Source organism: Hyperolius riggenbachi, chromosome 5, assembly GCF_040937935.1.
Source record: "Hyperolius riggenbachi isolate aHypRig1 chromosome 5, aHypRig1.pri, whole genome shotgun sequence".
Taxonomy (NCBI): Eukaryota; Metazoa; Chordata; class Amphibia; order Anura; family Hyperoliidae; genus Hyperolius; species Hyperolius riggenbachi.
In genome coordinates this window covers 148,621,647-148,649,524 of record NC_090650.1, presented here as the reverse complement: position 1 = coordinate 148,649,524, position 27,878 = coordinate 148,621,647, and the positions used below count along the sequence as shown (strand labels likewise).

Below are 27,878 nucleotides of genomic sequence, written 5' to 3'. Positions count from 1 at the left end.
TTACATTTTCTAAAAATATATAAAAAAAAGATACTTACAGTATTCCTTGATAACTAACTGAACTGTAACTATTCAAACAATGCAAAGATTAGTAACTAACAGATATGTATATTTCTTATACCCCCTCTACCACTGATAAACAATCATGTTCTCAGAACAGCCATAATCTATCTACACAGGGCATGAGGTGTATGTACTGTACACTACTACTAAATACACAAAAAAGCAATCGGATCTCAAGGTACCTGTGAAAACTGGATGACAGCAGTTGTTGCTATAATAGCTGTAAATGTGCCATCTATATACTATACTTTTTTGACTTTTTTATTTTACCACAAGGCAGGGAGGCAAAGTTTTGTGTAATTAATACATATGGCTGTCACACAGTCCTGTGTAAATATATAATTACAACCTGGAGAATGATGAAAGATTTCTAAACATCAGTGTCCCATTTTATAAAATAGTTTACATTTAGTGAACCATTTTCACATACATACATACATGTCTAAAACAAAAGTACTTTAGTTTCTGTTATCAAAGCTTCAGCATTAATCACAGCAGTTATGTGAGGCCTGTGAGCAGGGAGGAGGCCATATTTTCTCTAACGTTTGTGGCAATATACTATTATTGCTTAATGGGGAAAGAGGGTAGAATATGTGCCATGTGGGAGTTGGGAGAAATCTCTGGATTTCTGCAGCATAACTTGGAAACAGTATGGAATTACAGTATGTGATATAACTGAATACAATACCCTGTAGGAAAGTGATCTTAGTATATTAGGGATATGCACTGTCTAAAGGTGGCCATACATGGTACAATTTTTCATTTTTTTTAGATTAGATAATTTAGTTCGATTATTCTGTTAGATCAAATATAAAGATTTTTTTTTATTGTATCGTATATGGGCACCATAACACATCTTTGCCTCTAGAGGGAAGAGGGACTACAGAAATCTGTGTTCATGTGGCACATGCGCTATGCATTGTGTGTGCTCCCCCTCATTCCTCCCATAGTGGAGTGTCATTGCTTCAGTGCCTAGGGCTAGAGGCACCATCAAAAGTTTGCTATGAGGCCTCATGGTTTGTTATTACCCCTCTGATTTTCAGCTTAATGTAAAGTAAGCCTGAGAGAGAGGGGGTGGCAGGCACTCAGAAAAAATTGTGGAGAATATCAAAAATGGCCAATTGCAGGTATAGAACTCTAGCAGGAGCTACGTGCTCAAGACAAATAATAAAGTCAGTACATTGCAATACTCAAGAAGAAGGAACATGGATGTCTGGAGGCTAACGTGCACGTTAGCCTCCGAGGAAGCAAGGCTCACCTCATTGCGAAACGGTCGTAAGGCCGTGCACCCTCTGGCGCCCACAGCTGCCTCCCCACTCCAGCAGAGCACGATAAGTACTTTATCTTTTCACGTGAACACATGTTTTTGTGCATCTACCGTGATTTCCATGCATTGTACACCTGCTACCTGCATTAAAAGCTACAGTGCCAGACATCCATGTTCCTTCTTCTTGAGTATTTAATGTAAAGTAACTCTCCTTATCTGGAATTGACAATGAACCATAAATAAAGATGTGTAGATTTCATGGATGTGGGAATCATATCTTTCACAGACATTGTCTTTTTTTTTTACCCATTTTTGCTATTTTTCAGCCTGTTTGAAGAAGATATCATGTCATACATCCCACTTCAGGCAGCCTTCCATCCAGGATACAGCTTTTCTCCTCGCTGCTCTCCTGGCTCCTCCCCTCAAAACTCACCAGGTAAGTTGTGAGTGGCAAGTGTTTATGAATGCATATATGAATGATTCTGGATTTTTTTTGTCAGCTTTCCTTCATTACCGTAGCAAGTGAAATGCAAATGAAACAATGAGTGCATGTCAGGTAATCCCCCAATTGCTGCATACTGTATGTGGCAATGATAGGATTGAATTACTTCAGTTGATCTACTTATAGATGAATAAATACAGGACAGACATTTGCTCATAAACAAGAAAAGACTCTTGTCCGATTCAGATATTTTTTGCCGAGAAATGCCTACAGATGCAGCAGATGCCCGCTAGCAAACTATGCAAGACATGCTCTGGTCTATTTCTGACGGTTTCCTGAAGATGGGCACTGGGCAACTCTTCCATTTAAATTGTCCAATTTCAAACTGTATACATTTGTATAGAATTGAGATACATTTTTAACATCCCATTGACAATCTCTGCTCATTAATATGAACACTTGACTCGACTTCTCAGTTGTGTGCATGTCGCCAGATAGAATTATGGCCTAATAATCTTATATGTATGGAGACACATTTTTATATAGATGCACTCTAAATGACAATTTAGAGTTAAACTATATGATCCACAAGAAGAATAAATCCCACACACCCTCACAAGAAATATCAGACATTGTCCAGAGGCATCTTGTCATCTGATTTGAACATTTTTATGACCAACTGTTAAAGAGAAACTGAGATATTGAACTTTATCCCAATCAGTTGTTGATACCCCCTTTCTGATGAGAAATATTTTCCTTTTCACAAACGGATCACCAGGGTGCTCTGTATGGCTGATATTGTGGTGAAACCCCTCCCACAGTGTGATGTCAAGACCATGGTTCTGACTTCACACTGTGGGAGCTTTGTTGCATTGTGGGAAATAACAGCTGTTTCCAACTGCCAGTAAAGCAAGCAGCATCTTCTTCCACTGACATTACCTGCCAACAGTAAAAATGTCACCATGTGATAAATGTCCGAATGTAAATCAGGGAAAGGAAAGATTTTACAATGGACAAAGACTGGCTAAATCATTTATACATAATTATTGTAAAAAATTAAGCACTTTTTTATTACATTATTTTCGACTTGAGTTCCTCTTTAAAAGCTTAAAGTACAGATATTGTCAGACAATGGTGCATGAGTTTTACACCCCTTTTATGGCACCTCTCACTCATTGCCCCCACTTCCTCCTTAGAACAGAACAGACTACGAAGCAGTGTGTCTGTACATCAATCTCAGAATGTTTCCATCACAATCTTTTTGGGCAACAGTTATTGAAAGTGTCTCTAGATCAGAACATGTGGTTACCAAACCTGACACAAAGACATCAGACAAAACTGCTTGCCTAAAACCTGTCTATGTTCTCAAAAGGTTATTTACAGGCTAGGAGTTTCAGATCTTCTTCTGTGAAATGGAACTGATGGTTGATCAATTCCGTCCTTCTGCTCTGTAGAGCTGCTCTACTCATGGCAACTCTTCATATAATCTGTGTGGAATTAGCTAGCCTGTCCAGGAAGAAAACCAGAGCTCAGAGCTTTGATAACAAATCAAATTACTCTATATAATGACCAAGCTTCATTTGGAATATGTCTAATTCTCAACTCATCATTGAGGTTTTCTGTAACAACAATAGATTATAACCTTCATAACTAAGATGTGGATGGGACATTATTATATATAACATCCCTATAAAAATGGACCTACACAAATAAAATAATAAAGTAAATTGCATGGTCACTTGAAATCACATTTGAATAAGTGTCACATCATATTCCTGTCACCAGGTCTTCAGCGTGCCAGTGCAAGGGCTCCTTCACCCTACAGGAGAGATTTTGAAGCCAAGTTACGAAACTTCTACCGAAAACTTGAAGCAAAAGGATATGGACAAGGTCCAGGGAAAATAAAGTAAGTGTGTCCATGGACATCTACAGGAAACAAATGCAGAGGTGGGGCCATACCAGGCCAGCCTGGTCACCACGAGGGCTGGTATCAAAAAGAACTGAAGCAGTTCACCTCTCACCCACTAAACCTGCATGATTGATAAAGAGGTTAATACAACTTGGGTAGTGGTGATTTTATTGTATTTATTAACACTGCTACTGCCTACAGAGCACGCCCCTAGTGGCTACAGCTCTCATGCGATTTGAGTCTGACTGCAGAAGAGCACCTTACAGATGTTGGAATTATCATTATTAGGGTCAAGCTATTTTCACAAGCTGACAGCAGTGTTTAAAAAAAAGTTTTCATTGAGCATTGTACTTTATGGCTGTACCACATTAATGTCATTATAAGAGTATGGCCCATATGCAATTCACTTTTTCTCCTGAGTTTTCTCCTAGGTGATCATTTTTCATCTACAATTTTAAACATACTTTCAGCACTTTGCAATTGAAAAAGTATCAGAAAGTAGAAGAAAAAGTACTACCAACATTATTTTGAATATTGTCTTGCTTGCTGGTGGTTTAAAGGGCATTTTATAAACAAATTTGAAAATATCACCTAGGAGAGAACTCAGGAGAAAAATGTAATTGCATATTGGCCTATGATGTGGCTGGCAGGACAGGCAGTGTATTGCCCAGGGATGAATGCGTGTTTCCTTATTCAGTTCAACAGAGACAGTTGTGGCCAGGGTCGGACTGGGACACTGGGGGCCCACCAAAGAGATTTCAACCTGGGGCCCACACATCCCATGATGGCAGTGAAAAAAGGGCGTGACCATGCACCGGAAGGTGGGCGTGGTCATGATGTATTATGGACAGGGACAAATGTACATGATCTTAGCAGTATTGTAATTCAGAGACACTGCTGCCCAGCAAAACTTTGCATAAAGTCCCCTCCTTCAATATAAAGTAATGTCCTACTTTGCAGAGGTTGCGACCGCATCGGGGCCCTTGGGTCAACTCCCTCAACTACAGTACTGCCTCTCTATTGGTCCTGTGCTCATAATAATCACTTCTATAGATACTTTGAACAGTGGTAATCATTAACAAGCTATTTCCCATCCCTTTCTTGCACCTCTGACACTGTAGTTGCCATTGGCAGGTTTTGATGCGTCGTATCAATTGTTATGTATAGAGTGCTTGGGGGACCCCATTGTAAAATTTGCATCGAGGCCTACAGCTCCTTAGCTACTCCACTGCTCTCAGCATGAGTAATTACAGCACTGAGAAGAGAATTTTTGTGCTGCAGGCAGCAATTGGAGCTCTGTCAGACAAGGAGGGGGGGCCCACAAGAGACCTGGAGACAGGGCCCACCGAGGGAAAAAAACTGTACTACTGTGGCCCAGTCCAACCCTGGTTGTGGCTGTCGGTATGAATGTCATTGGAGTCCGCAATGGCATTCCATCTGGCAGTTGTAGACACAGCTTGTAAACTCTCAAATGTATGCCAGATTCATATAGTGTTAATACCTATTTGTACGTTTTATTTTTTAGGTGGCTCTCTATCCAGTCATACAATGTTTGTCAGGACTAAGAACCTTAATTAACATACAGCCATTTTATTTTATGAGTTTTCAGGGAGGAAAATATTAGAAATCAAATGTTTCACTGTATGAGGAAACACTTATTTTGTTACTTGAGCTGGAGAATTAATTTCCGCAAGCATTGAAAGTCAAAAGACCGGCACAATAAAAGTGGTTTGGAGATCACGGAGCATAAGTTCTACATTGGTGAATCTGTTGTGATGTATAACTTATCAACCCCACATTTTTGTGCTTGATACCATATGAAGTACCCAACTTTTAGGACCTTTTCAAACTGGGGCAGTGTGGTGCGGTAAATTTACCGCACCTCACTGCAGCCTAATGAAAGCCTATGGGGTAGTTCATACTACCCACTTTGCAGTACTCTGCGCCGGACGTGCCCTATCTAACGCGTGCACATACCTACGTTGCCGTGCAGCTCCTGTGGTGGACCGGAAGTCTATGGCAGCGTGCGTGTATTTAAAAGAACCGCTGCAGTTTTTCACGCCGCGCATGCACTGAAGCGTATTTTAGCAATCGCCATCAATTCTCCAACTGGAAGTAAGCATCTTTTCCTGCTTGACTGGATGCCAGACAGGAATTACCGCATACTAACCAGGTAATTCCCAAAGGCCTGTTGATGGTGATGCGGGCCGCATCGCACTGCTGCCCCAGGCTGCACCGCACCGCTGCCGCCAATCTGTAGACTGAAACCGGCCACAGCCACTTAACTACCGCCTAACGCTGATAGGCGTCGGCAGGTCAAAGTGGTGTTTACATGGAAACGTATGCCAGTTCACGGAGGGTGTCTCCGTGAACTGCCTGCGAGCCTCCGATCGCGGCTCGCAGGCTAACTGTAAATACGCGGGGAAGAAATCCCCACTGTTTACATCAATACAGCACTGCTGCGCAGCAGCACCATAAAGGAGATCGGCGATCCCCGGCCTCTGATTGGCCGGGGATCTCCAGCATCTGATAGACTGAAGCCTATCCTAGGCGGGGCAGGACGGATTTCCGTCTTGCGCAGCCCACATCAAGGAGGGGAGGGAGAAAAGGGCAGAGAAGTAGGAATATCGCTGCGAAGGGGGGCTTTGAGGAGCCCCCCCGCGCAAAGCCACATGGAGCGGCGTGGCGATCAGACCCCCCCAGCAGGACATCCCCCTAGTGGGGAAAAAAGGGGGGAAGTCTGATCGCCCTGCCTTTTACCCGATCGGAGCTGCGGGCTGGAGAGCCCGCGCAGCACCGTTCATCCAAAAATCCCCTGGTCCTTAAGTGGTTAAAACAGTAACAATTATATATTGATTATCCAAAAACTGGCACATGTTACTTCCAAATACAAACATCTACTTCTCTTGTGGCTCTGTCTTTATCATCCATGAATCCTTAAAATCAGACGGCTGAGGTTAAAAAAATATTCAGAGAGCTTTCATCAAGCTGCTCTCACTACCGTAATTCAGCGTGAAATGCAGGAAAGCCATACAAATGGGCCTCCAGTGAGCAGTAATTTTCATGACTGAGCCAGACAAGGTTGACTGAAGCAATCCTCAGGAGGACTAGCAAGTTATAAATATTCTGGCCTTGTTTTCATGGGGCAGCTTGTAAAGATTCATGTACTGTACAAAGACTATGCTTTATACAATAGAGTCTTTGTGTGCTTGCTACTCTTTGCGACTGTTAAAATGTATATATTTAAGTATATATGAGAGGCAGGCACCTCACATGCACAAAAGTTTAGCTGCAGAATGAGCTTTTTTCAAAGTTTTCAGTTACGCTTTTGTAGGCTATGGTCGTAATTTCATTGTATTCTATTTATATATAGTGCTTTATCTTTGCTATGTCACATTAAACAGTAGGACAACTGCAAGACCTCTAGCAACTTTGTTATAATATGTACATGTAAAATAGATAGGCATGCTTAAACTGCATGCATTCAGGGATGCATTGGAATGTAAAAAACAGACCTTCACTATCACTCTAGTTTTAGGGAGAATATAGGAGATGAAATTCGGTAATTCATGTAGTCTGATAGGTGTGAAACTTCTATGAAATCGGATATAATGGAAGATCTTTTAAGAATCATTCACATTACTTTGCAAACAATTGATTATTTAAAAACCGCAAATAATATCAGTAATTTATTATATCCTTCCAAAATCTCTCTGTGTCTCTCTGGTCTCCGCTGTCTCTACTCCGCTCTGGGCTCCAGCTTCACTTTACTTCCTGTCAGGGGAAGTTTAAACAGTAGAGGGCACTCTACTGTTTAAACTTCCCCTGACATGAAGTAAGTGAAGCCAGCCGGAGCCCAGCGCGGGGACACGCGCCAGTGGAACAGGTAATGTAATGCCGCTAGCGTCGGTCAGACATTTGAACGCTGCTATCGACACACTCCTGACCTGCCACCGATCGAGCAAAATTTTCTGATTGACGGGATCGATTGTTTTCGGGCGGACATCGGTCGACTGGTCAGCGTTTGCGCATCGATTTCGCAGCAGATTCAATCACAGTGATCGATTCTGCTGTCTATCGGCGGTAAATCAGGCAAGTGTATGGGCACCTTAAGTGTGCGTGTGTGTGTGTGTGCATGTGTGAGAGAGAGGGTGGGTGGATGAGTGAGTGTGTGCGATTTTGAATCGATTTCACTATGAAACCGATTCACAATCTGTGGAGCTGCCACTGCCGCTGCCCCCCTGCAAACATTACCTGATCCGGCCGGCGCGAGTCCCCCTGTCTCCGCTGTCTCTTCTCCGCTCTGGGCTTCAGCTTTGCTTTACTTCCTGTCGGGAAAGTTTAAACAGTAGAGGGCACTCTACTGTTTAAACTTCCTGCGACAGGAAATATGTGAAGCCAGCCAGAGCCCAGTGCGGAGAAGGGACAGCAGGGACACGTGTAGGCGGAACAAGTAATGTATTGCCGCTAGCGCCGATTGTCGGACATTCGAACGCTGCTATCGACGCACTCCTGACCCAGCGGCGATCAAGCAAAATTTTCCGCCCGGGCAGATCAACGGAAAATGGTCGATCAGTCAGCGTTTGCGCATCGATTTTACAGCAGATTCGATCACAGTGATCGAATCTGCTGTGTATCGGCGGGAAATCGAGTAAGTGTATGGGCACCTTAAGAAGGAAACTATTCTGGTCTGTGTGTATAATCAATGACAATTGTATGTAGCTTGGAATTGAGCCAAAGTTGGCAGGACATTCATATGATTGGCCCATTTCTACACTGCATACAATTTACATGCACACAATTATTTGCATTTAATTGACTATATCTAGTGGCCAACTGCTGGTAAACACACCCTTATCTTAGAACAGCTTATCTGAGAACACCCATATTGACCTGACTACAGCCTCGGCTGGCTGCTACCACACTATGTTTTTCTCTGGATTTCAGCTAACTATGCCACCCAAGTGTCTCCCTGCAGCCAAATGGATTACACATATACTAGATGGCATGTTGGCAGTTTAGATAGCAGTCTTGCCTTTCAGCATTGTCTTTCCAAGTTTGTATCTTGACCAGGATAATATCCCAGCTTAAGCCAGTATGTAAACCAGTAAGGAGTTTTTGGGCAATGCTCCCTTATGATCCTGGTTGCCCATGGAGTATGCCCTAAATGGCTGCAGCTCTAAAGCGCTCTGAGTCAGCCAGGAGAAAAGCGCAATATAAATGTTCTGTGTCTTGGTTGTCTTGTATGGAGATTGTATGTTCTTCCAGTGGCTGGATAGTGTGCAGTGGCTGGATAGTGTAACAGGAAACCTGGGTTCAAATCTCAGCTCTGCCTGTTCAGTAAGCCTGCACTTATTCAGTAGGAGACCTTGGGCAAGTCTCCCTAGCACTGCTACTGCCTATAGAGAGCGTCCTAGAGGCTGCAGCTCTGGCGCTTTGAGTCCGCCAGGAGAAAAGCGCGATATAAATGTTCTGTGTTTGTTTTCCTGTGTTTGTGGTGGATTCCTCTACTAATGTAGAGATTAGATTATGAGCTCCCTAATGCTGGGAATACACGTAGCAATAGTTCCTTAACAATCGAGCCGCTGATGGCTCGATTGATAATATCCGACAGGTCCGATGACCGCGCGGATTGATTCCCTGCTCGATGCCCGCGGGCGGAATCAAGCGGAAGATAAGGAAGCGCCCGCGGGGACGAGCAGGAATCGATCCGGGTGGACGCGGGGACGCGGCGGGAGTCGATCCGCCGGCTAATCGAGCCGCTGGATTGCTCTGTGTATTCCCAGCATAAGGGACAGCTATTGATATGTCTACGTATCTGTTCTCTCCCTAGAAAATTGTCAGTAAGTTGAAGTATGTACTTGTCTAAGCAATAATTATTCTTTCTATCCATATAGGCTTATCATTCGACGTGATCACCTTTTGGAGGGCACTTTCAACCAAGTTATGGCTTATTCCCGTAAAGAACTTCAGAGGAACAAGTTATATATCACATTTGTAGGAGAGGAGGGGTAAGAAACAATGCAATTTAAAAAAAAAAATTGAAACACAGGGTAAATGACTCTAAAACAAATAAAAATAAAAAAAACTATGTGCTTCTCCTGGTGGTAAAATTTGATGAATAAAAACAGAAACATACAATATTTGTACTCACTCTTCAGTGGATGTAGAAGAGCAGATCGTACATAGCGGGTTAATGATGCAGTAATAAAGCCGTGGCCGGCGGCTTCTCCTCACTAGATCTCCGTACAGCCGGTAGCGGCCCCCTCCGCCAGAACGCTGCAATTAGAAACTCTGAGAATGGAACTCCTATGTCCTATGGCATTATGCGTTTTGGGGATCCTCCCCCTTTGTTCCAGCTGTGAATGCGAAAGTGTTAGTTGATGGAACGCACCATAGACCGCATCCGTATGCAGGCAGTGGCCAGGTGAGTTAACCCCTGCAGATCTCTCACCTCCCACACACTGCAGGACCCGCTTGCTTTTCATGAGAGTGTCCTTGCTCATCCATTGTCATTATAAATAGATGTCTTGATTGGCCCTATACAGGCTCACAGGCCCATACTCACCCCCACTTATCCCATACCGGCTTATTATGAATCATGGTCCCCATTATCCCCATACAGGCATCATAAAGGCTCATAATGAATGGTGGTCTTGCCAATTTCCCCCATACAGGCATCATAAAGGCTCATAATGAATGGTGGTCTTGCCAATTACCCCCATACAGGCATCATATAGGCTCACAATGACAAGTGATATGCACTGGCCCCATGCAGTTATATCACACACTCATAATAAACAGTGGTACCCATTAGACCCATACAGGAATCATTTTTTTTTCAGATTCAATTCATTTGGCCAAGTAAGTTTGCACTTATAAGGAATTTGATTTGGCAGTTGCTGAACAGGCACAAACAAAACCATACAAGGACAGACAGCATATATATATTGCAAGTCAAGGACAGTATGTAAGTTCTAGTGGCAGTGAACAGGATCAGAAGTGTTCATTTACAGTTCTTTGCTAAATGCTTTCCAGTCCCAGCAGCTCTAGAGTGGTTCTGCATTAAAGGGACACTTAAAGAGGAACTTCAGCCTAAACAAACATACTGTCATTAAGTTACATTAGTTATGTTAATTAGATATAGATAGGTAATAAAATTTCTTACCCACCCTGTTTTAAAAGAACAGGCAAATGTTTGAGCCATCTTTTTGGTTGAAAGGAGGTGACAGGGAGCATGAGACACAGTTCCAACTGTCCTGTGTGCTGATCACCCCTCCCAGTTGCTAGGCAACGTGAATAACAACATAGGAAATCCCATCATGCTTTGCACAGCATCAGGGGAAAAAAGCCCTGTTTTCTTTGATGGGTGGAGCTTAGCTAAAAATGCAGCTAAAAATGATGCTTTGGTAAGAAAAACAAAGTTCTGATGCTGTGAAACTGTTAAAGAAACACCAAGTCTTTTCAGTTCTGCTGAGTAGATTTTTAGTCCGGAGGTTCACTTTAACCACTTCGCGTCCCTGGGGTTTTCCCCCTAAAAAACCAGAACAATTTTCTACATTTCACACTCTTCCCATTCATTAGCCAATAACTTTATCACTACTTATCACAAATAAATGATCTATACCTTGTTTTTTCCGCCACCAATTAGGCTTTTTTTGGGTGGTACATTTTGCTTAGAATTATTTAATTTTGTACAGATTTTAATAGTAATAAGGGGGAAAAATGAAAAAAGGAATTATTTCTCAGTTTTCAGCAATTATAATTTGAAAATAATAAGTGGTACTGTAGATTAAACCTACACATTTGATTTGCCTGCTTGTCCTGGTTATTACAGGGTTTAAAGTATGAGCCTAGTACAATGTATGGCGACAATATATTATTTGGAAATATAGGTGCATTTTTTCCATTTTGCGGCTTTGCGGATTTTTTAATTGTTGTGGCACTTTTTAATCCTCCCCGCTTCCTGGTTAGCAAGATGTGCTCCTTTATAACCCCCTCCCCCACACTTGGCCAGATGTGCCCGTTACCCTTCCCCAGCCCCTGATGTGCCTCTGTAACCCCCCCCCCCCCACTTCAGTAAACCAGATGTGCCTGTTTATCTCTCCCCCCCCCCCATAGTTAGCCAGATGTGTTTTTTATTACCCCCCTCCCCCCACTCATAGCCAGGTGTATGCCCTTTATGCCTCCCCTCCCCCATTTATAGCCAGCTGTGCCCCTTTTAATTTGTATCCCCCCCCCCCCGGATAGCCAGGTGTTGGCCCTTTAAGATATTGCCGATCCTCTGTAATACCCCCCTCCCCCTCCATGCTGCGATCGGGCAGCATGGAGGATTACAATGTAACAATATTTACCTGACCTTGTTCCACCGGCGATCACGATCTCCTCCCTGCAGTACCGCTGGCAGCCTCACTATGCTGACCGGATCGGTTCCGGCTTGATAACGTCATCAAGCCGGGACCCGATTCACTCAGCATAGTGAGGCTGACAGCGGGACTACAGGGAGAGGATCGCGATCGGCGCTGGAACAAGGTCAGGTAAATATTGTTACATTGTAATCCTCCATGCTGCCCGATCGCAGCATGGAGGGGGGTATTACAGAGGATCGGGTGGGGGGATCGGAGACCCGGGAAGGGATGCCAGAGTAGTGTAGTTAGGGGGAGGGGGGTTAATGAGCCCAGGAGCGTGCTAGCACGCCCGCTGTGCTCATTAAATGACAGCAACTTATAATCACGTCATGTGGCTTTCAGGAGCCACTTGCAATGACGTGATTATACTGTATGCGGGATGTAAACTGGTTAAGGGCAACCCAAAAAAAATGAGTTTTACTCACCTGGGGCTTCCCAGGCAATCTCGCTCCAATGCTCCTGTTCCCCACCGGCAGCCACTTCCGTTTATCGGCGACAGGCGCCGACAGGCCTGGGAACGCGAGTGATTCTTTGAGTTCCTGGCCGCAATAGTGCCCTTTATACTACTATTGCGGCCAGGAACGCGAAGAATCACTCGCGTTCCCAGGCCTGTTGGCGCCTGTCGCCAAAAACGGAAGTGGCTGTCGGCGGGGAACAAGAGCATCGGAGCGCGACTGCGTGGGCACTGGACAGCTGCAGGGGGCTGGTAGAAGCCCAAGGTGAGTAAAACTCATTTTTTTGGGTTGCCTTAAGTGTCCCTTTAAGCATGGCTACCGCCTAAGGGAAAAAGCTGTTCCTGTATCTAGTTTTAGTCGTGAATTACCAGAATCTTCCTCCTGAAGGCAAGAGCTGGAGGCTGGAGTGAGCAGGGTGAGAGGGGTCAGAGGCAATCGTGGTTGCTCTCTTTCTGCACCTGCTAGTGTAAACATCCTGCAGGGAAGATAAGCTACAGACAGTTATCCTTTCTGCTGTTCGGTTAATGCACTGTAGTCTCACCTTTTCTAGTACTGAGCAGGAGCCGAACCATACAGTCAAACATGATATCATGATGGGTACAGGCTTGTTATGAATCGGGGTCCCCATTAGCTCAATACTGGCATCATATAGGCCCATAATGAATAGTGATCTTCACTGGCCCCATACAAGCTCCTAATGAATAGTGATCCCCATTATCCCCATAAGGCTCAAATTAAATAGTAGTGGTTCATAATAAATAGTTTACAATGACTATCGGACTTCACTGGCCACATACAAATATTATACATGTCCATAATAAACTGTGAGCCCCACCAGCTCCATACAGGCATCATATAAGCTAATAATGACAATTTGATATAATCAAGTTATCCTACATTAATTCTCTAACTAGAAAAAATAGAGAATCATGCAATCAATTTGATCATGTGATCAGTCTCTAATTGGCTAGGTATAAACATGTGATCCCAATTTTATTTTGACCCCTGCCTTAGTCCACAGAGAAAGCAGAAGTGACATGCGAGCAAATGATTATGTCCAGCCAATCAAAACACACACCAGTTGATCACATGATCAAATCAGTTGCAAGCAAAACCTTCATTTCTCCTACATGAATATTTATACAGGATAAATTAGTCATCTATAATGGACAACTCTAGCTCTATACATTCATTATACGGGCCCATAATGAATAGTGGCCAACAATGGGCCCATAAAAGCAAAGTAGCTGGAAGAAGTGTTTCTACTTCATGATGGTACACATTACTTAGTTGCTTACTTGTTATTGACTCTTTCATCTTTCAGTTATCTTTAAGCTTACTATAGGAACCTGGAACTGTGTATACCTGCCTCAAAGTCCAATTAAATTAGTTTTTATTTATTTTAGGTTGGATTACAGTGGTCCCTCAAGAGAGTTCTTCTTCCTCCTCTCCCAGGAGCTCTTTAATCCATACTATGGCCTGTTTGAATATTCTGCAAATGACACATATACTGTCCAGATCAGTCCAATGTCCGCATTTGTGGAAAACCATCTTGAATGGCAAGTACTATTTCTTATTTTATTTGATTACAATGTGCACATATCATTTTTTTTTACTTTTATACTGTCTTCTAAGATGTATAGTGTATACATTTATTTGCAAAAAGTTAGCCCACATCAGACGACTGTTTCTTAACCAGAAGTCTGCAGACTCTGGTAGTACAATGACATCTGTCGGGGGACACCAGGGTCTGTGGACAATGTTCAGGATGTCACCCACTGATGACTACATAATTGGTTACTTAGGTGTCCTTTGGAGACTGCACCAGTTCACTACCAGGAGCTTGCTGGTGCACTGTGGGGGCTGCAGAGGTATGAGCAGTTGGTGTTGAAGGCTAGTGAGATGCCACTTGCTTATGCATTGTCTGTCAGGAGATGGTTTAGCCAAATGACTAAATGATCATTACGGCTGGAAACACATGACACTCAGTATGGGGTTTTTCCTTACTTAGCAGCATCTGCTTGAAGCTTGCCATTCCTTTCTACACTAGATAAAAAGGAAAGATTGGACAGGCAAAACAATCCTGCTTATAAACTCTCTGACAAATAAAAAAAAACTACAAGGCCTTTTGGATTATGCTAACACAGTTATCTATACTCTAATGATTATTAAATGCTTAAAGGGCAGCTTAAGCTAGAGGGATATGGAGGCTGCCATATTTATTTTCTTTTAACCTCCTCAGCGGTATGGACGAATATATCCGTCCATCACCGCCGGAGGTCGCCGCTCAGGCCCTGCTGGGCCGATTTTTGCAAAATAAAAAGCAGCACACGCAGCCGACACTTTGCCAGCCGCGTGTGCTGCCTGATCGCCGCGAGCAGCGGCGAAAGAGGGTCCCCCCAGCCGCCCGAGCCCCGCGCAGCCGGAAGAAAAGTTCCGGCCAGCGCTAAGGGCTGGATCGGAGGCGGCTGACGTCAGGACGTCGGCTGACGTCCATGACGTCACTCCGCTCGTCGCTATGGCGACAATGTAAGCAAAACAAGGAAGGCTGCTCATTGCGGCCTTCCTTGTTCATTCTGGTCGCCGGAGGCGATCAGAATGACGCTTCCGGAGCGCCCTCTAGTAGGCTTTCATGCAGCCAACTTTCAGTTGGCTGCATGAAACAGTTTTTTTTTAATTTAAAAAAAACCCTCCCGCAGCCGCCCTGGCGATCTTAATAGAACGCCAGGGAGATTAAGCAATACCAGTTTCCCGGCTTTCTTGCTAATCCTCTGTTTTTAATGCTTTTAGCCATATACCCTGAACAAGCATGCATCAGATCAGGTGTTTCTGACAAGATCTGACAAGATTAGCTGCTTGCTTGTTTCTGGTGTTAACCACTTGAGGACCTAGGGCTTTCTACCCCTTAAGGACCGGCCACTTTTTTTCCATTCAGACCACTGCAGCTTTCACGGTTTATTGCTCGCTCATACAACCTACCACCTAAATGAATTTTGGCTCCTTTTCTTGTCACTAATAAAGCTTTCTTTTGATGCTATTTGATTGCTCCTGCGATTTTTACTTTTTATTATATTCATCAAAAAAGACATGAATTTTGGCAAAAAAATGATTTTTTTAACTTTCTGTGCTGACATTTTTCAAATAAAGTAAAATTTATGTATACATGCAGCGCGAAAAATGTGGACAAACATGTTTTTGATAAAAAAAAACCCATTCAGTGTATATTTATTGGTTTGGGTAAAAGTTATAGCGTTTACAAACTATGGTGCCAAAAGTGAATTTTCCCATTTTCAAGCATCTCTGACTTTTCTGACCCCCTGTCATGTTTCATGAGGGGCTAGAATTCCAGGATAGTATAAATACCCCCCAAATGACCCCATTTTGGAAAGAAGACATCCCAAAGTATTCACTGAGAGGCATAGTGAGTTCATAGAAGATATTATTTTTTGTCACAAGTAAGCGGAAAATGACACTTTGTGAGAAAAAAAAAAAAAAAAAAAAGTTTCCATTTCTTCTAACTTGCGACAAAAAAAAATGAAATCTGCCACGGACTCACCGTGCCCCTCTCTGAATACCTTGAAGGGTCTACTTTCCAAAATGGGATCATTTGTGGGGTGTGTTTACTGTCCTGACATTTTGGGGGGTGCTAAATTGTAAGCACCCCTGTAAAGCCTAAAGGTGCTCATTGGACTTTGGACCCCTTAGCGCAGTTAGGCTGCAAAAAAGTGCCACACATGTGGTATTGCCGTACTCAGGAGAAGTAGTATAATGTGTTTTGGGGTGTATTTTTACACATACCCATGCTGGGTGGGAGAAATATCTCTGTAAATGACAATTTGTTAATTTTTTTTACACACAATTGTCCATTTACAGAGATATTTCTCCCACTCAGCATGGGTATGTGTAAAAATACACCGCAAAACACATTATACTACTTCTCCTGAGTACGGCGATACCACATGTGTGGCACTTTTTTGCACCCTAACTGCGCTAAAGGGCCCAAAGTCCAATGAGTACCTTTAGGATTTCACAGGTCATTTTGAGAAATTTCGTTTCAAGACTACTCCTCACGGTTTAGGGCCCCTAAAATGCCAGGGCAGTATAGGAACCCCACAAATGACCCCATTTTAGAAAGAAGACACCCCAAGGTATTCCGTTAGTAGTATGGCGAGTTCATAGAAGATTTTATTTTTTGTCACAAGTTAGCGGAAAATGACACTTTGTGAAAAAACACAATTAAAATCAATTTCCGCTAACTTTTGACAAAAAATAAAATCTTCTATGAACTCACCATACTCCTAACGGAATACCTTGGGGTGTCTTCTTTCTAAAATGGGGTCATTTGTGGGGTTCCTATACTGCCCTGGCATTTTAGGGGCCCTAAACCGTGAGGAGTAGTCTTGAAACTAAATTTCTCAAAATGACCTGTGAAATCCTAAAGGTACTCATTGGACTTTGGGCCCTTTAGCGCAGTTAGGGTGCAAAAAAGTGCCACACATGTGGTATCTCCATACTCGGGAGAAGTAGTACAATGTGTTTTGGGGTGTATTTTTACACATACCCATGCTGGGTGGGAGAAATACCTCTGTAAATGGACAATTGTGTGTAAAAAAATCAAAAGATTGTCATTTACAGAGGTATTTCTCCCACCCAGCATGGGTATGTGTAAATATACACCCCAAAACACATTGTACTACTTCTCCCGAGTACGGCGATACCACATGTGTGGCACTTTTTTGCACCCTAACTGCACTAAGGGGCCCAAAGTCCAATGAGTACCTTTAGGATTTCACAGGTCATTTTTGTTTCAAGACTACTCCTCACGGTTTAGGGCCCCTAAAATGCCAGGGCAGTATAGGAACCCCACTAATGACCCCATTTTAGAAAGAAGACACCCCAAGGTATTCCGTTAGGAGTATGGTGAGTTCATAGACGTTTTTATTTTTTTGTCACAAGTTAGCGGAAATTGATTTTAATAGTTTTTTTTCACAAAGTGTCATTTTCCGCTAACTTGTGACAAAAAATAAAATCTTCTATGAACTCACCATACTCCGTACGGAATACCTTTGGGTGTCTTCTTTCTAGAATGGGGTCATTTGTGGGGTTCCTATACTGCCCTGGCATTTTAGGGGCCCTAAACCGTGAGGAGTAGTCTTGAAACCAAATGTCGCAAAATGACCTGTGAAATCCTAAATTGGACTTTGGGCCCCTTAGCGTACTTAGGGTGTAAAAAAGTGCCACACATGTGGTACCGCTGTACTCAGGAGAAGTAGTATAATGCGTTTTGGGGTGTATTTTTACACATACCCATGCTAAGTGGGAGAAATATCTCTGTAAATGACAATTGTTTGATTTTTTTTACACACAATTGTCCATTTACATAGAAATTTCTCCCACCCAGCATGGGTATGTGTAAAAATACACCCCAAAACACATTATACTACTTTTCCTGAGTACGGCGGTACCACATGTGTGACACTTTTTTGCAGCCTAGGTGCGCTAAGGGGCCCAACGTCCTATTCACAGGTCATTTTGAAGCATTTGTTTTCTAGACTACTCCTCGCGGTTTAGGGCCCCTAAAATGCCAGGGCAGTATAGGAACCCCACAAGTGACCCCATTTTAGAAAGAAGACACCCCAAGGTATTCCGTTAGGTGTATGGCGAGTTCATAGAAGATTTTATTTTTTGTCACAAGTTAGTGAAAAATGACACTTTGTGAAAAAAAACCAATAAAAATTAATTTCCGCTAACTTTTGACAAAAAATTAAATCTTCTATGAACTCGTCATACACCTAACATAATACCTTGGGGTGTCTTTTTTTTCTAAAATGGGGTCACTTGTGGGGTTCCTATACCGCCCTGGCATTTTACAGGCCCAAAACCGTGAGTAGTCTGGAAACCAAATGTCTCAAAATGACTGTTCAGGGGTATAAGCATCTGCAAATTTTGATGACAGGTGGTCTATGAGGGGGCGAATTTTGTGGAACCGGTCATAAGCAGGGTGGCCTTTTAGATGACAGGTTGTATTGGGCCTGATCTGATGGATAGGAGTGCTAGGGGGGTGACAGGAGGTGATTGATGGGTGTCTCAGGGGGTGGTTAGAGGGGAAAATAGATGCAATCCATGCACTGGGGAGGTGATCGGAAGAGGGTCTGAGGGTTTGGCCGAGTGATCAGGAGCCCACACGGGGCAAATTGGGGCCTGATCTGATGGGTAGGTGTGCTAGGGGGTGACAGGAGGTGATTGATGGGTGTCTCAAGGTGTGATTAGAGGGGGGAATGGATGCAAGCAATGCACTGGCGAGGTGATCAGGGCTGGGGTCTGAGGGCATTCTGAGGGTGTGGGCGGGTGATTGAGTGCCCTAGGGGCAGATAGGGGTCTAATCTGATAGGTAGCAGTGACAGGGGGTGATTGATGGGTAATTAGTGGGTGTTTAGGGTAGAGAATAGATGGAAACACTGCGCTTGGGTGGTGATCTGATGTCGGATCTGCGGGCGATCTATTGGTGTGGGTGGGTGATCAGTTTGCCCGCAAGGGGCAGGTTAGGGGCTGATTGATGGGTGGCAGTGACAGCGGGTGATTGATGGGTGGCAGTGACAGGGGGTGATTGATGGGTGGCAGTGACAGGGGGTGATTGATGGGTGATTGATAGGTGATTGACAGGTAATCAGTGGGTTATTACAGGGGAGAACAGATGTAAATATTGCACTGGCGAATTGATAAGGGGGGTCTGAGGGCAATCTGAGCGTGTAGGCGGTCGATTGGGTGCCCGCAAGGGGCAGATTAGGGTCTGATCTGATAGGTAACAGTGACAGGTGGTGATAGGGAGTGATTGATGGGTGATTGATGGGTAATTAGTGGGTGTTTAGAGGAGAGAATAGATGGAAACACTGCGCTTGGGTGGTGATCTGATGTCGGATCTGCGGGCGATCTATTGGTGTGGGTGGGTGATCAGATTGCCCGCAAGGGGCAGGTTAGGGGCTGATTGTTGGGTGGCAGTGACAGGGGGTGATTGATGGGTGATAGGTGATTGGCAGGTGATTGACAGGTGATCAGTGGGTTATTACAGGGAAGGACAGATGTAATTAATGCACTGGCGAATTGATAAGGGGGGGGGGGGGGGGTCTGAGGGCAATCTGAGCGTGTGGGCGGGTGATTGGGTGCCCGCAAGGGGCAGATTAGGGTCTGATCTGATAGGTAACAGTGACAGGTGGTGATAGGGGGTGATTGATGGGTAATTAGTGGGTGTTTAGAGAAGATAACAGATGTAAACGATACATTTGGGAGGTAATCTGACGGCGGGTTTGCAGGCGATCTAATGGTGTGGGTGGGTGATCAGATTGCCCGCAAGGGGCAGGTTAGGGGCTGATTGATGGGTGGCAGTGACAGGGGGTGATTGATGGGTGATAGGTGATTGGCAGGTGATTGACAGGTGATCAGTGGGTTATTACAGGGAAGAACAGATGTAATTAATGCACTGGTGAATTGATAAGGGGGGGTCAGAGGGCAATCTGAGCGTGTGGGCGGGTGATTGGGTGCCCGCAAGGGGCAGATTAGGGTCTGATCTGATAGGTAAAAGTGACAAGTGGTGATAGGGGGTGATTGATGGGTGATTGATGGGTAATTAGTGGGTGTTTAGAGGAGAGAATAGATGTAAACAATGGATTTGGGAGGTGATCTGATGTCGGATCTGTGGGCGATCTATTGGTGTGGGTGGGTGATCAGATTGCCCGCAAGGGGCAGGTTAGGGGCTGATTGATGGGTGGCAGTGACAGGGGGTGATTGATGGGTGATTGACGGGTGATTGACAGGTGATTGACAGGTGATTGACAGGTGATCAGGGGGATAGATGCATACAGTAAACAGGGGGGGGTGGTCTGGGGGGGGGGTCTGGGGAGAATCTGAGGGGTGGGGGGGTGATCAGGAGGGGGCAGGGAGCAGGGGGGGGGATAAAAAAAAAAATAGCGTTGACAGATAGTGACAGGGAGTGATTGATGGGTGATTAGGGGGGTGATTGGGTGCAAACAGGGGTCTGGGGGGTGGGCAGGGGGGGGGTCTGATGGGTGCTGTGGGCGATCTGGGGCAGGGGGGGGAGAAATCAGTGTGCTTGGGTGCAGACTAGGGTGGCTGCAGCCTGCCCTGGTGGTCCCTCGGACACTGGGACCACCAGGGCAGGAGGCAGCCTGTATAATACACTTTGTAAACATTACAAAGTGTATTATACACTTTGTATGCGGCGATCGCGGGGTTAACATCCCGCCGGCGCTTCCGTATAGCCGGCGGGATGTTGCGGCGAGCGAGCGGTGACAGGCGCCGGCGGAGGATCGCGTCACGGATGACGCGATCGCTCCGCCCATGCCCTTAAATGGACCGCCGCCTCTGTGGGTGAGGCCGTCCTGCAGGGCTCCACTTCCCCGCCGCCCCTGTGTAGTGGGCGGTCGGGAAGTGGTTAACTGCAGCCAAATAGATTAGCAGGGCTGCCAGGAAACTAGTATTGTTTAAAAGGATATTCAGTAAATATGGCAGCCTCCATATACCTCTCACTTCAGTTGTCCTTTAAAGAGAAACTCTGACCAAGAATTGAACTTTATCCCAATCAGTAGCTGATACCCCCTTTTACATGACAAATCTATTGCATTTCACAAACAGACCATCAGGGGGCGCTGTATGACTGATTTTGTGATGAAACCCCTCCCACAAGAGGCTCTGGTACCGCGGTACTCTGGGCAAACTGCCACAATGTAACAATGTTCACAGACAGGAAATGGCTGTTTACAGCTGTCTGTAACAGCCAAAACAGCTAGGAGCAGCTTACATAACCTGCCCACAGTAAAAATGTCACCATGTGATATATGTCAGAATGTAAATCTGGGAGAGGAAAGATTTTACAATGAGCAAACACTGACTAAATCATTTATACATAATTATTGTAAAAATGAAGCACTTTTTTTATTACATTATTTTCACTGGAGTTCCTCTTTAAGTTTCAGGAGAATAACTACTACAGAAGAGAGAACACATTTCTTATTGGGAAAACCAAATTCACCAGATTTTACCTTTCAACTAGAATGAGAAAAATAGGAATACAATTATATTTTACTTGGTTACAACCAATATGTTACATTATCATACATGATAATATGCACATATGACTTTATCATTTTCATGCTTTAATTTGGATGATTAAAAGGAAAAATACCATTTTTTTTACACGGAACTGGAGAATGACACCAAATATACAGATGTATGGACTCTGCTGTACATATACAGAGAATTCCCTGTATTTATGATAAGTGCATTTAATTTTCTTCGCCAGAATCAATTTTTGAAACCTTTTGTCTATGGGATTAGTGGGCGGCATTGCAGGAAGTCACACAGCGAGCAGATGAAGGAAGGCAGTGGCGTAGCAATAGGGGTGCAGAGGTAGCCACCACATCAGGGCCCTTGGGCCAGAGGGGCCCCATGGGGCTCTTCCTCAACCAAAGTATTAGCTGTTTATTGGTCCTGTGGTGGTAATAATCACTTCTATAGATACTTTAAATAGCAGTATTCATTTAACGAACTGTTCCGCATCCCCTTCTTCCACCTCTAATACTGTGGATGGCCTTGGCAGGTTTTGTTGCACCATATCAAGTGGTACGTATAGAGTGCTTGGGGGGCCCAATGTAAAACTCGCACCGGGGCCCATAGCTCTATAGCTACACCCCTGAAGGAAGGTAATTGCTTCCCCGCTTGCTGATTACTTTTGCCGATTACTATAGCGCACATAGCTGTAGGGGGAGATGGGGGGGGGGGGTCCGACCCCTTCCCGCCGCTGTGCCTGCTGCTCCCCTTCCTGTTACCCCCTCAGGCTACCTGGGGCACCTATGGGGGTGACGTTGAGGGGAGGAGCAAGCAGTAGGCAATCCGGGTCTCCCTCCATTTTGTGTGCACTTTTGTCTGAGTAGAGGGAGATCCGTTCTTGTATTGCTTTTCATTGCCCTTGCGTGTATCCGGGGGTCTGTGAAAAACCTGCAAATCCGAACTCTCAGTTTTTTAAAACGGATCCCGCGGATCCATTTTTTGAAGTGTGTGAAGACGGCCTCTATTTTAAACATTGGTATCCATGGCTCCGGTTTTGGTCCAGGCCAAAATCCTGGCACTGTCATACAGTATTGGAGGCATAGTATAGGGAGATCTAAAGTAGCTTGAAGGAAAACTAGACAAGTATCTGGTACTATCGAGCAAAGCAGTGCACACTGATAATGATGGGTGAGTATTTAGTCTCATGAAGCAGCTTGACTGAGAGATTACATGTTAGAATATGTTGACTGTCTGAAAGCACATCAGAGCTTAGTAATTAATCAAACTTAATGGTTTTGGTAGTTGAAGGGATACAATTTCATTTCTTAAACAACAGCAGTACTTTCTTTGGGCCACAAAAACAGCAACATTGAAATTTGTGATTGTGTAAAAGTGTGACATATTCTCGTATACTGACATTTGTTTTTTGTTTTTTTATTACTATTATTTTACCAAATGACAGCAAACATTCTTTGTTACATATGGTCCTAATGTGCAACTGGACCAATTAGTAGAAAAGAGCGCTCTGAGACTGGCAGAAAGTTGCAATCACACTGTCCTGGACAGGTCTCACCTGGAATGTAGTGGCTGTCTGTAAGGATCAGCCTGAGTCAGCTTGTGCCCCTCTTAGATGGCAGCCGGGGACAGGCTCTCCAGTCAGCAGCGGGCACTAGACCTCAGCAAGGAGTCCAGGATGCAGGAAGGGAGGTGCGGTGTATCTAAATGCGACCGTTGATCTCCTTGGAGGGAATCCACCAGCAATTAACTTGTGATCATCTGTCAAAGCAATAACACATGAGAATGAATTGCTCCCTAGCCTATAAGTAATCATCACTTGACATGGCAGAATCCACAGTACAGACTTTGCATGCAGTGGTTCTGGAAAACTTTCTGCCTTAAAGTCATAAATCTTCTTTTCAATACATGGAAAGCCAGATTGGCTCATTAATCCACAAAAGCACATAATTAGCACTTCATATTTCCTTCAAAGAGTTTCCAGAAAAATTGGCTGCTTTTCTCAGACAAGTTTTATTAAAGCTCTTGCTCATTTTATGGTAGGTTTCAGGTGGTTTCCTTGGTACAGCATACATTTTAACACATTATTATAACAGGCCATCTGTATATTTTGATGACCCCCTAATGCCACCATATATACAATATATACAAGAATGTACATTTTTGGTATGTTGTGGAATGTCTTACCACAGGAAGTAATTATGACAAATTCTATATCTGAATTTAAAACAGGGTTGGATGCTTTTCTTGCAAAGAATGACATCCATGGCTATAATTGCTAGGTAATTCCTGGCGGTCTTAATCCAGGGATTTTATCTGATTGCCATCTGGAGTTGGGTAGAATTTTTTTTTCTTTTAGGGCTAATTGGTTCAACCCTTGTAAGGCCTGGAAGCCACTGGAGCTTTTGGAAATTAGTGCAATTTCCAAAACTGCAAAGTACTGCGGTTTTCAGCTCAATTTCTCAGGGAGAACGCAATTTACTGTTAATTGGAAGAAACCACAATTGCGCCAGTGGACCCAACTGCATTGCCTAACATTAGCCTAGAGCTTTTGGAATCGCTGGCAATTCCAAAGTGGCGCTAAAGCGATGCAAGTGGGTTCCAGGCCTTTTTTTTGCCTTTCTCTGGATCAACTGGGATATATATGTAAGGGTGCTGTGCTGTACCATATTTTCTGGTTTCATTTGATGGACGGATGTCTTTTTTTTTAACTAACTATGTAAATATATGACTCGCTGGAAAAATTTGTAGTTAGCTATATAAACTGGAACAGTTGATCATGATATCAGTTTACTAGAAACCATATAGCAGTAAAATGTATAAATACAGTGGTGTGAAAAACTATTTGCCCCCTTCCTGATTTCTTATTCTTTTGCATGTTTGTCACTCTTAAATGTTTCTGCTCATCAAAAATTGTTAACTATTAGTCAAAGATAACCTAATTGAACACAAAATGCAGTTTTAAATGATGGTTTTTATTATTTAGTGAGAAAAAAAAAAACAAATCTACATGGCCCTGTGTGAAAAAGTGATTGCCCCCCTTGTTAAAAAATAACTTAAAGAGACTCCGTAACAAAAATTGCATCCTGTTTTTTATCATCCTACAAGTTCAAAAAGCTATTCTAATGTGTTCTAGCTTACTGCAGCACTTTATACTATCACTGTCTCTGTAATAAATCAACTTATCTCTCTCTTGTCAGACTTGTCAGCCTGTGTCTGGAAGGCTGCCAAGTTCTTCAGTGTTGTGGTTCTGCTATGAACTCCCCCTTCCAGGCCCCTGTATGCACACTGCCTGTGTGTTATTTAGGATTAGAGCAGCTTCTCTCTTCTCTCTTATCTTTTACAAGCTGGATAAATCATCCTCTGAGCTGGCTGGGCTTTCACATACTTAGGAATTACAGACAAGGGCAAAGCTGTTTGCAGGAAGAAACAAGCAGCCTGAAACTTCAGTGCATGAGAACAGGGGGAAAGAAACACACAAATAATCTCTTGAGATTCAAAAGGAAGGCTGTATACAGCCTGCTTGTGTATGAATGTATTTTCTATGTGTGGACATACTGTACATCAACCTACTTCCTGTTTTGGTGGCCATTTTGTTTGTTTATAAACAAACTTTTTAAAACTGTTTTTAACCACTTTTAATGCGGCGAGGAGCGGCGAAATTGTGTCAGAGGGTAATAGGAGATGTCCCCTAACGCACTGGTATGTTTACTTTTGTGCGATTTTAACAATACAGATTCTCTTTAAAGGTGGTTTATTACACCTGAGTTCAATTTCTGTAGTCACCCCCAGGCCTGATTACTGCCACACCTGTTTAAATCAAGAAATCACTTAAATAGGAGCTATCTGACACAGCGAAGTAGACCAAAAGCACCTCAAAAGCTAGACATCATGCCAAGATCCAAAGAAATTCAGGATCAAATGAGAACAAAAGTACTGTAATTGAAATCTATCAGTCTGGTAAAGATTATAAAGCCATTTCTAAAGCTTTGGGACTCCACCAAACCACAGTGAGAGCCATTATCCACAAATGGCAAACACATGGAACAGTGATAAACCTTCCCAGGAGTGGCCGGCCGACCAAAATTACCCCAAGAGCGCAGAGAAAACTCATCCGAGAGGCCACAAAAGACCCCAGGACAACATCTAAAGAACTGCAGGCCTCACTTGCCTCAATTAAGGTCAGTGTTCACAACTCCACCATAAGAAAGAGACTGGGCAAAAACGGGCTGCATGGAAGATATCCAAGGCGCAAACCACTTTTAAGCAAAAAGAACATTAAGGCTCGTCTCAATTTTGCTAAAAAAACATCTCAATGATTGCCAAGACTTTTGGGAAAATACCTTGTGGACTGACGAGACAAAAGTTGAACTTTTTGGAAGGTGCGTGTCCCGTTACATCTGGCGTAGAAGTAACACAGCATTTCAGCAGAAGAACATCATACCAACAGTAAAATATGGTGGTGGTAGTGTGATAGTCTGGGGTTGTTTTGCTGCTTCAGGACCTGGAAGGCATGCTGTGATAGATGGAACCATGAATTCTACTGTCTGCCAAAAAATCCTGAAGGAGAATGTCCGGCCATCTGTTCGTCAACTCAAGCTGAAGCGATCTTGGGTGCGGCAGCAGGACAATGACCCAAAACACACCAGCAAATTCACCTCTGAATGGCTGAAGAAAAACAAAATGAAGACTTTGGAGAGGCCTAGTCAAAGTCCTGACCTGAATCCTATTGAGATGTTGTGGCATGACCTTAAAAAGGTGGTTCATGCTAGAAAACCCTCAAATAAAGCTGAATTACAACAATTCTGCAAAGATGAGTGGGCCAAAATTCCTCCAGAGCGCTGTAAAAGACTCGTTGCAAGTTATCGCAAATGCTTGATTGCAGTTATTGCTGCTAAGGGTGGCCTAACCAGTTATTAGGTTCAGGGGGCAATTTCTTTTTCACACAGGGCCATGTAGGTTTTGAGGTCTTTTTCTCACTAAATAATAAAAAACATCATTTAAAACTGCATTTTGTGTTCAATTATGTTATCTTTGACTAATAGTTAACGGTTTTTGATGAGCAGAAACATTTAAGTGTGACAAACATGCAAAAGAATAAGAAATCAGGAAGGGGGCAAATAGTTTTTCACACCACTGTTGATTCATTGACTCCTGACTGCGTGATCACGGAGAGCCAATCGCTTTGGCTCCCAGTGATAGACAGCGTCAGGAGCCAATGAAAGGGGCTCCTGGCCGGCTGTTAGCACTTTGCCGTCACAGAGATGGCTGAGAGAGAAGCTGGCGGCGATGGGACAGCGTTGAGACTGGCAAGAGCGGTGGATGGCCAGCGATTCGTCTAGAGGCGGCGGTTTACCGTACCAGCAGTCTCTGGTCCTTAAGGGGGCAGAGACTGCTGGCATGGAAGTGGTTAAATTAGTCAATTTATGCATTGTTATGAAATGCTTTGGAAGACCAGATGAAACCATAACACTTCAGCAACATAAAATGCAGAGATCAATCTCTGATTTCTCTACTAATGCCTGTAAAGATATTTCAGAAAGCTATTCACTTGCTTAGGATCACATAAGGTTTCCATCTACCCTCTGCTGAATGAATAAGCAAGATGTTTTATTTGTGAATTTTTAATTTTGAACTCTAAACTCCAAAATGCTAAGGCTGTGTGCCTCCTCAGATGTACCCTCGTTGATTAAATTTTGCACCACAAACGAAAAGCTTCCGCTATTTTCATCTATCTTACAAATTATTGTTTTTCAACACATTGGGCTCGATTCACAAAGCGGTGCTAACCCAGTTAGAGACTTTAGGCGTGATAACCATTGCACCACGCTGGTGAAAAGCCAGTTTAGGTGTGATAAGTTTAGGTGTGATAAGTTTAGGTCTGATAAGTTTAGGCATGCTAAGTTTAGATAAGTGTAGATAGCGTGCAAAGTCCCGCACGCAAAGCAGCACCATTAAACTCTATGCAAAGTGCACCAGACTTTGCGAGCGCAAAACTTTTGATCAGCTGTGCACTGTGGTGCTAACACAGTTGGTGCTTAAACTTATCATGCCTAAACTTTTCACACCTAAACTTATCATGCCTAAACTTATCACACCTAAACTTATCACACCTAAACTTATCATGCCTAAACTGAGTTTAGGCGTGATAAAGGGCTTTTCACCAGCATGCTAACTGTTAGCACCGCTTTGTGAATCAGGCCCATTTACTTAAACTTATATATAAAAAAGTTTATTTTTACGATTTTTATGTTTG

General features: G+C 43.6%; 1 protein-coding gene across 4 annotated transcripts in view; it reads left to right on the top strand.

Moving 5' to 3' along the window:
- Positions 1–27,878, top strand: part of HECW1 (HECT, C2 and WW domain containing E3 ubiquitin protein ligase 1) — a 412,329-nt gene that overhangs the window by 355,120 nt on the left and 29,331 nt on the right. For all 4 annotated transcript variants that reach the window (XM_068236363.1, XM_068236364.1, XM_068236365.1 and 1 more), the window contains 4 exons: positions 1,657–1,766; positions 3,558–3,678; positions 9,579–9,692; positions 13,951–14,103. In XM_068236363.1, the coding sequence (XP_068092464.1) occupies positions 1,657–1,766; positions 3,558–3,678; positions 9,579–9,692; positions 13,951–14,103 (498 nt within the window). The remainder of the gene's footprint in view (positions 1–1,656; positions 1,767–3,557; positions 3,679–9,578; positions 9,693–13,950; positions 14,104–27,878) is intronic.